The 9,819-nt window shown below is 44.8% G+C and overlaps 1 protein-coding gene across 2 annotated transcripts; it reads right to left on the bottom strand.

The window, feature by feature from the left end:
- Positions 1-3,413: 3,413 nt before the first annotated feature.
- Positions 3,414-4,190, bottom strand: LOC308279290 (spindlin-2B; the record flags this gene model as incomplete). 2 transcript variants are annotated; one of them, XM_080719312.1, is made up of 2 exons in its annotated part: positions 3,414-3,662; positions 3,966-4,190. In XM_080719312.1, 2 exons carry the CDS (start codon positions 4,188-4,190, stop codon positions 3,414-3,416), a joined length of 474 nt encoding a protein of 157 aa, XP_080575438.1. The 2 variants fall into 2 exon arrangements, with proteins under 2 accessions (XP_080575438.1, XP_080575437.1); XM_080719311.1 differs by having other exon boundaries at positions 3,414-4,190.
- Between the last annotated feature and the right edge of the window lie 5,629 nt (positions 4,191-9,819).

The raw sequence follows: 9,819 nt of genomic DNA, 5'->3' as shown, positions 1-9,819 counted from the left end.
ATACATAAACAGAAGAGTAGAATTTTTGCTTATCAAAAGATTCTAAAATAAAGGGTAGGATATTAATGAAAAAGGGGTAAACTAATTAAAATATCAATAGCATTTTGTTCACTTTCTCATTCACTTAGCTGTTCTTGCTTAACATGCTTTTCTTCTTTGCACTTGTCACTACAAAAGTACTGTATACATGTGTAATTCTTTTGGTAACAATAAGATGAAAGCTTGGTGAAGGTAAGATCTTTTTTCTTTAATTTGCATCTATTCATAAGAGTATCATCCCTACCTATGCCTAGGAGAGTGCCTGACAGAGAGCTCAACATGAAGTAAGTGCCTGTGGGATGCAGATAAACTGAATATATTCAGAAATTAGGAAGCGAATGGTATCAAAACAAGTGGTAGCGATTGTTTTTTTTTTCTTTTTGGTACTGAGGATTGAACTGCCCTGGAGCACTCTGCCTCCGAACTACCATCCCAAGCCCAATTTCATTTTTTTTTATTTTGAAAGAGGGTCTGGCTAAAGTTGTAGAAGGCCAACAGGTGGCGGGGCTTCTGTAATCTCAGCACAGGAGGACCTGGGTTTCAGAGTCAGCCTCAGCAACTTAGGGAGGTTCTCAGTAACTTAGGAGGAGATCCTGTTTCCAAATAAAAAAAGAAAAACAGCGGCTGGGGTGTATGTTGGAAGTAGAGGCTCCTAGGTTCAATCCCCAGCACCACACACACACACACACACACACACACACACACACACACAGAGTGTAAAATAGGCAGAGTTCTCTTGGCTCTTTCAATTGTGCCCTGTACTGGTGTGAGGGAGACCAGCTCCGGAGGTGTGGCTAACTGGAGAGGACTTTCTGAGCCTGGTATGGCCTCTGAGTACTACCTCAGAGCCAACTGCTTGTCGCCTTGTTGAAATGTAGATTGCAATCATTGTGTGTGTGTGTGTGGGGGGGGGTATTTCTGTTTGTTTCCTTTGGTTTTCAGGAGAAGCCAGAAATGGAATTCCATTCTGTGAACTCTCCCATGAGTTTAAAGTGCCTAACTTAAGCTAGAAAAGGACCAGCAGAACAGAAAGATGAAACAAAACGGGACAGCTGTCTAAAATGGGTCCCAGGGTGACCTGCCAGCGGCTTTAGCTGGATCAACTCCTGCAACATAGGAAAGAAAGTTAATCCCGGCTAGGGGGCTAGGGCGAAGAGGGCTGGCCTCGGGGAAATCTTTTTTTTTTTTTTTTTTTTTTTTGCGGTTCTTGGGATGGAGCCCAGGGGTATTCGACCTCCGAGCTACACACCCTGCCGTATTTTTTTAATTCTTTATTTTGAAGCCGGGTCTCACTGAGTTGCAGAGGGCCTCACTAGGTAGCTGAGGCTGTCTGCGAACCGCGATCCTCCAGTCTCAGCCTCCCAAATGCTGGGATTACAGGATTACAGGCGTGCGCCACCACGCCCGGGTGCTCAGGGAAATCTTGAGGCACTGAGGCACAGGTCAAATTCGGGTGGCAAACCTGATTTGGACATGGCACCTCCTCTCGCCTGCCTCCTGGAAGCTCCTTGCAGCCCCCTCCTACGCACAGAGCTATGGATGTCTGGGCAGCAGGGACTGGCCAGCACTATTTCCTTAGAGGCAGAAGTAGAGTTTGGCAAAGGGTGGGAGTGCAGAAGACCAGAGAGTTCTGAGAAGGGCTTCAGAAAGACTGGGTAAAGAGGAGACAAGGAGGAAGCAAAGAACGCAGACCTGCGCACTGGGCACCAGACTTTGGAGGGACTTTATTGGGCGTTGGCACGCCTTTTTCCTCCGCCAGCTACAACTGCCCCACATGCCATTCCACAGCCAAAGGAGTTGGTTGTACAAAGTGACAGGTCCCCGCCAAACTCCCATGGCATGGGCCCCTCCTGGAAACCAAGAGCTGCAGGAGCTTCCACCACAGCTCCCCAGGAGATTAGAAGGGGGGAGGAGGGGACAGAGTGGCCAGGAGGTGGGCCAGGAGGTGGCAGTGAGGTGCCAGTCACCACAAGTTTTGTGGGGGCATAGGCAGAATAGGGATTCCAGGGGTAGAGGGCTACCCTTCTTTGGTGGAGCACTGTTTGGAGTCACCCACGATTCCAGGCAACTGCTGAGAGCAAAAACGGGCAGTCAGTCACTGCCTGTGCCCCGAAGAGACATTGAACTCAATCCTCTGATGCCTCTCCCTCCTCCTCCAGGGGGGAGACCAGGAGCACTCCAACAGGAGGAAAAATGATGATGAGACTGTTGTACCTGGGTTCAGCAAGTTTCTGTTACTTTGTAGATAAAGTATTTTCCCACTGCCCAGAGAGAGGTAGGGGTGTGTGTGTGTGTGTGTGTGTGTGTGTGTGGTGTGTGTTTTGACTTAGTGTGCTTAGGCGGAGGGTTCAAGTTCTGCCCAGCAGGTGTGGCCCAAACTCACTGAAACAAGAAAGGCCTTATAGGTATAAACGTGGCTCCCCCTTGACTTGTCTGAGTCATCCCTATCAAAATGCCCTCGTAGGACACCTCCAGTCCATCTGCCTCCTTTGACAGTTGTCACTTTCTCTGTGCACAGAGCCAGAGAGGGCAGTGGGCAAGCTGCCAAGAGTCCAACTTTCCCCTGGACATTCCCATCCCTGGTGGGTCCCGTTGTCCAGGCCTCCTTCTCTGGATTCTCACTCTTTCGACCAGTGTTTCTTCTTGCGCCTGCTCCTTCGAAGGGCAGTGTCCTTCCCTTCCCGGCCCTGCTAGCACTGACTGCACAGACCCTCCCTTTGTGTGTGTCCTCTAGCCTCTCCCCAGATCCCTGTTCCTTTTTTCTCCCCCTTCCTCTCTGGGCTCTTTCTCAGCCTCTCCTTGTCCCTTGCTACTAATGTTATCCTGTCTGCTTTCCGCTAGGCCCCGAGATTCCACTCTCTGTTATCCTTCCCAATGGGGCGATTCCCCTTCCTTAAGTCCACCCCTTCCCCCAGAAAGCCTCCCTGTTTCTGGCCCCTCTCTACCCTCTTTCCAAGCACTCACCTCCTCCTCTCCCATTCCCCACAGACCTTTGGTGGTTCCTGCCCCTCCCCCCAGACCAGACCAGCTAAGTCCCATTCCATTTTTAGATGAGTGATTATGATACTAGCTGCACTTCACTCATAGCCTGAATTGACAGCTGTTCCTTCCTTTCATGCCCCATCCACCAAACACACCCAATCTTTTCCACAAGACAAAGTGCTTACACACGGCATGTCAGGTCCACAAAAATCTGTATTTTTCAGAACGAAACAACAGTTATGCTGGCAAAGGTGGCGGGCCATCAGGACCCTTCAATTTTCAACACACTGAAAAGCAGCATTTGTGTGTGTGTGTGTGTGTGTGTGTGTGTGTGTGTGTTTCCACAAATTATACGTTTATTTCCACAAATGCGGCCAATTTCACCCTAACAGTTAGGACTTTTTCACCAGATCATAGACATAGATATGGAAATCATCATCGAACTTGATGAAATACACGGAGGGCTTGGCTTCCACTTGGTGAATGACCATGCCGATCCTTTTGGAGCCATCTTCTTTGGTATATTCCACATGTTTACCTATCAGGCCATCCACGACTCCTCCCGGCTCCCTCTCTGTTGGAGGAGACTCACTGGACTCTGGCATGATGCGGAGGTCACCTTCTTTATAATCATCTAGAAGCTGGTACATGTACAAGACAGGATCTTTCTCATAGGTAATATAGAACCAGGCTTTCATGATAGGTGCTTGGGCCAGGACCATCCCCCTCCATTCATCCTTAGAACCGTGCTCGCCCTCAAACATGTGTTCCACGGCTTTGCCAATTATGGTACTTGCAAGGCTGGCATCGCTAACTTGAGACGATGCCACCCTGTCGGAAAGAATCTTAAGAGATAAAACTCTCTCATCTCTGTGAAGTTCCAGTCCATAGACACAGTCAATTCCATCATATTTCACCAGATAAAGAGAGGGGTTTATAGGCACCTGATCCAGAACAGTTCCTTTCCACTGGGTGATGGGCTCATCGCCTTCCTTCCATCCGTGAGAAATTCTGCAGCCCACAATGTTCCTGCGGGGTTGGGACAGAGGTCTGCCCCTTTGCTTCTTCTGGGAAGCTTTTTTCTTCGTCACATTTGCAGACCCGATGGCCCTTCCTGCAGCTGCCCTGGTTTGTTGCCCTTCGGCCTCTTGTGCGCTGGGGGTCTTCATGCCTGCGGGGAGATGAGACAGGATAGAGACAGAGGAATATGCTGCATGCCCGGGGCGAACTTCCCCTGTAGCGATGTCTCTCTGTACCCTGCACCGGCGCCTAAATTCTCTCCGCGAGCCTGGCAGCAGTGTTGGAAATCCTGGCTGCGTGCCTGCAGAGCTCTGCCTCTTAGGTTCTTTTAGGCTGCGGGGAAGGGCTGGAGCGGCTGTAGTGCTGGCTGGGATTAGGAACTCTGCAGAAGGGAAAGGGCTACCTCCCCCTAGCTCAGCGCCCTCTGTCCCCGCCCCCACCTGCCACTGGCGCCCACTCCGGATCCCCCCTGCAAAGCACCCTGTCTGTGCTTACACTACGTTGTTGGGCACCCACTGACTGCCCCCTGCCCCGAGCGCCCCCACGCCCCCACCTATCCTAACCGCTCCCCTGGTCCCCATCTCCCTCGCTTCTCCGTGCTCACTTCCAAACCTAAGACCACCCCCTTTTCCCAGTTGCCCACCGCACCCTTGCCAGGCGCCCTCTTCTACCCCATACATCTCCGGTCAGATTCCATCCCCTCCCCCTCCCCCCTCCTTCCTGGCGCCCACCCACGGCCTTGCCCTGCCTGGCGTCCACCGCCGGGGTTCGCGGGCCTCACGTGCCCGAATCGGACACCTCGCCGCTGCCTCTGCTAAGAGCCCGTGGAGAAGGAAGATCGGCAGGCGACCAGCCCAGAGACTGCTTGCCAGAGCTGAGAGGGGAGGATCCGTGGGCGAGCAGCGAGTCTAAGGAGCACGACCGCGCAGGCGGAGAGGGCGGCTGCGTCCTGGTCCTCGGTGCTGGGTTCGCCGGCGCTCTGCCTTCTTCTTGGTAGCCGCGGCAGCCCCTCTGCTACCTTGGGCTTCCACTAGCTGCTGCTGCAGCTCCAGTCTCCTCTCCGTAGGATTAGTGTACTGTATCCCTGTTAGTACTGTGGTCTCTCCTTTTTGCTAAATATTGAACCCTCCTGGGCTCCTCCTCCCTTTTCCAAAATTCATAACTGTATGTCCTATAGGTAGCCCTTTCCTTGTTCATGGCTCCCCTACTGGACCCCCAAAGCCCTTTAGCTCCACCCCTCTGCTCTCTTGCTCCATCTGCTTTCTGTCTCTCTTACATTCCTCACATTTTTTACGCACACACAAATTTTCACGAAGTACATTATTCCCTCACATATGTAGATATAATTCTGCTATTCTCACTTATTGGTATATTCAGGTACACATACAAGTATTTATACATGTATGCGTACATTCTCTTTATATGTACATTCTTTACATATACATTCTCTTTATATCTACTGATGTTTATATGAAAACTCACGTATTCTGAAATATTCATCACAACTCATTTACGTGAGGCATAGTAATATTTGTTTATACATACCTACTAGAGTTTCTTCAATGCAGTTTGTATACAGTTTAGATTTGAATACTTAATTTTGAGCAAGTTGAACCTCTATTAAGCTTAGAAAGTTAATCTTGCATATGATTGCAATGTTTAACAAACTATTGTTAAAAAGTATCTGAATCACAACTCTATTATTTCTGTTTTTTTAGTTTTTGCACAATATCTTACAATCATGAAAATATTAGCAAATTATATTAACCTACATATTCTGTTACATCCATAGGAAAACAAATTAAATCACTATAATAAAAGTAAATTATTGGCTAATATATTTGACAAATATAATAGCTACTATGTAGGCTTATTCTAGGTCCTCAGGACTGAATTATTCCTCCAAAATTCATATGTGGAAATCCTAATACCTAGTCCTCAGAATGTGACTGTTTCTAGAGATAAGGACTTTACAGAGTTAATTAAGTGTAGTCATATTCATAAGTCTTAAAGTGGGATGATTATTGTCCTTATCAGAAAAGTAGATTAGGACATAGTTAAGTGCAGAAGAAAGGCAAGGAGAGAAACTACATAAAAATTACTCTTGATGATACCTTAATTTAGATTTATAACTTTAAGATGTGTAAGAAAATCAATGTGTGTTTAAGCCACTTAGTCTGTGCTTCTTTATTATGGCAGCCCTAACAAACAAATGTACTCAGTGATGTCAGCAAAACTTAATTTTCTTCTCTCTTCTATTTTATGTTGCTAATCTCATTCCAAAGCTTATTTTATAATATGGCTGTTAGCAAGTTTGGGAGGTATATGCTTTCTTATTAACATACTATACCACTGAGTGCCACCTTACATAAACTTTTTGGTTTTTTTTTTTTTTTTGCAGTATGGGAAATGGAATCCAGGGGCATTGTACCTCTGAGCTACACCCCCAGCCCTAGTTTTTAGTCTTTTTCTAATTCTTGAAACAGGGTCTGAGTTGCGAAGGGCCTCATTAAGTACCTGAGGCTGTCTGCTGTGAATTGAGATCCTTTGGTCTCTGTCTCCCAAATGCTGGGATTACAAGCATGTACCACCATATCCAGCTTACCTAAACTTTTGATTAAATTATTTTGCTTCACTTTGTATCATAGATCACTTTTTATCCCTCAAAGAAAATGTTGTGCCTAATTATTTTAGATCCAGTTTATATGCTAATTTCAAAACCAACTACATAACCGAGTCAATTCATTTGGCTAATATGCTTGTGATAATGAAGGCCTATTCTGAATTTGGAGATGAGGTCATTTCAACAAAATGGTATGTGTACTACACAACCAGGAAGAATAGAAATGGAATCAAGGGATATAATAAACAATGCTCTCAGCCACTCCAAGTTATCTTTTTGAAAGATAATTGAAAATGTTTTATTATTTTTAAAAGATTTTTATTTTTGATACTATTCACAATAGGCCACTACCAATTACAATTTTGCTCATTTTTTGATTATGTCATAAAAATATACTTTTTTATTTCTAAAATATTTTCATTTATTAATTACTTTAACTTGTATTTATACCATTTTTGTGACATACCCTGACTTTGGGGTTCACTTATTGAAATTCTTCTCCAGAGAATTGGATTAGCTCCCTTTGTTGTTATTGTTTCATATTCATAATTCTGAATTTGCCTAAAAAATGCTACCATTATGGCTACATTAGCAAATTAAATGTTTAGGGAATAAAATTTTATATTGTGCTTAGAAATTCTCTTCTCTACTTAAGCACAACTCTAACTACTTTTTTTTTGAGGATTACTATCTCCAAACAGAATCTGGAATAACAGATGAGGACTGGCCTATCTATCTTTTTGTGGTAATTGAGATGATACAAGATGTTTTTGATAATACTCCCAATAGTTTTTTGACAAAGTATGAAGCATGCATTAAATGAAACTTTTTTTTTTTATTGCTAGAGAATAACACTCAAGACGCTGGATTATTTCTTTTTTTTCTGATTCTGGATAAATGCCAGAACAGAAGAAAAATGACCAAAAGCATACATTTGTATTCATGTCTGGACACAAAACCAGAAGTATTGTACATTCTGTAAACAGATCTGATATGATGTGACATCCTATATGTGAATGTCATCAATTTAAAATATAAAATTCAGAAACTGCAGCATTCAGCTTTATGCACTGCTTTTAACATGTTCAGGAAACTGGATGTGGAATTGGTGCAATTTTTTGACTGCTTTTTGTATGGAATTATATTGTAATGAAAAAAAAGTGACATAATATTTTCCTTATTTCAAAGAAAAGTATTTTTGTTTATACTGTGTTTTTTCTTCTGGAAAATTTTCAATTGTACATTTTTTATTTTACTAAGAGCTTTATTTTTCACAAGAAAAAAAAATAGTTCCATTGGGTACCTATAAGAAGGACTTTGAAGCCAGATGCAGTGGCACACACCTATAATCCCAGTACTTTGGAGAGTAAGACAGAAGGATCACAGTTTTGAGGACAGCCTCAGCAAGAAGTGAGACTCTTATCAACCTAGTGAGGCTAATATTCAGAATATACAGAGTTCAAAAGACTCTACATTAGCAAAACAAATAACCCAATCAAGAAATGGGCAACTGAATTGAATAGACACTTCAAAAAAGAAGAGATACAAATGGGCAATAGATACATGAAAAGATGTTCAACATCATTAGCTATTAGGGAGATGCAAATGAAAACTATGCTGAGATTCCATCTAATCCCAAAAAGAGTGGCAAGCATAAAGAAGTCAAATAACAACTTCTGGGAAGATGGCGACCGAGAAAAGCTGGGCTTAAGAGCCCCGCTAACAACCAATCTCCATTACCACAAAATCAGCGCCTTTCATAGCCAGAAAACACCATCACCAGAGAAACAAAAAAATCACCAGGCTCCAGAGAGAAAGCGGACTGAGAACAGAGCTCAGAGCCACAGAGGAGATAAACCGGCCTCACGCCCGAGGATGCGGCAGCAGCATCATACTGCCGGCGGCAGCGGCGAGTTCACTGGACGGCTACAGCAAGCCGAGGTGAGCTGCTGCGGGACAGCCAGGCTGGATTTCTCACCGCAGGTAAAATCTAAAGCTCCCAGTGGCTGAGCTCAGCACACGCTGCAGGGATTCAGAGTGGAAATCAAAACCAAGAAGAAATACGCCAGCCTCACGGCCGAGGGTGTAGCAGCGGCGCCATATTGCCACCGGCGGCAGCAGCAGCGAATTCAGCGAGACCAGTACAGCTACATCTGCATACTCAAGAACAGTGAGTCAAATTGCGGGCCACAGAGGAGAAATCCCAGTACTGTACTCCCTGGGACTTGACCCAGTGGGGGAGGGGCGGTGGCAGAGATATCACACCATAGGAGAACGTGCAACCTGGCACCCCCCACAGTCTAAAGCAGCCTCTATCGACTCTCTGGGTTGGAGACTCTGTGATACAACCCAGTAAAGGAGTAGTGGGGTCTGAGATACTACTGACTCGAGATCCAGAGCACCTTAAGTGAAGTCATAGTGACCCAAGGGAAGAACCCAGAGAAGGCACAAACTTCCAAAATCATGGGAAAGAGGAATAACAATGGAGCAATGAATGCCCACAACCCCACAACATCAGAACCCGATAAAACAGAAAATCAGAGATTTCTAGAAGATCAAATCAGGAAAATAACTGTAGATATAATAGAGGTGCTTTGAAAAGAACTCAGAGAGAGCCAAAAAGAGATAAAGGATGCAATTAATGAAGTAAAGGCCTCAATTCAAAGCACAAACAACCGATGAGACCACATGGAGAACAGAATCTCGCTCTTAGAAGATGATCATTCCAAAAATGAACGCATAGTTTCTAATCTAGGAAAAAATATCTGACAGCAGGAATCTGACATTGAAGAAATATGGGCCCATTTTAAGAGAGCTAACCTAAGAATAATTGGAATAGAGGAGGGAAAAGAAAGTGAAACCAAAGGGATCAACAATCTCTTCAAGGAAGTAATAGCAGAAAATTTTCCAAACATAGAGCTAGAGGTTGATACACAGGTCCAGGAAACTTATAGAACTCCCTTTAGACAGGATCGAAGAAGAGGATCCCCACACCACATAATTGTCAAAATGACCAATGTGGAAGCCAAGCAGAGAATCTTAAAGGCAACAAAAACAAAGGGCCAAGTGACATTCAGAGGCAAACCAATTAGAATCACTCCAGACTTCCCAAACCAAGTCATGAGAGCCAGAAGGGCTTGGAGTTACATATTCCA

The sequence above is a fragment of the Muscardinus avellanarius genome, assembly GCF_963383645.1.
Source record: "Muscardinus avellanarius genome assembly, chromosome: X".
In the NCBI taxonomy this organism is placed as follows: Eukaryota; Metazoa; Chordata; class Mammalia; order Rodentia; family Gliridae; genus Muscardinus; species Muscardinus avellanarius.
The sequence above is the reverse complement of the archived record's forward strand: the minus strand, read 5'-3'. Positions and strand labels throughout refer to the sequence as shown.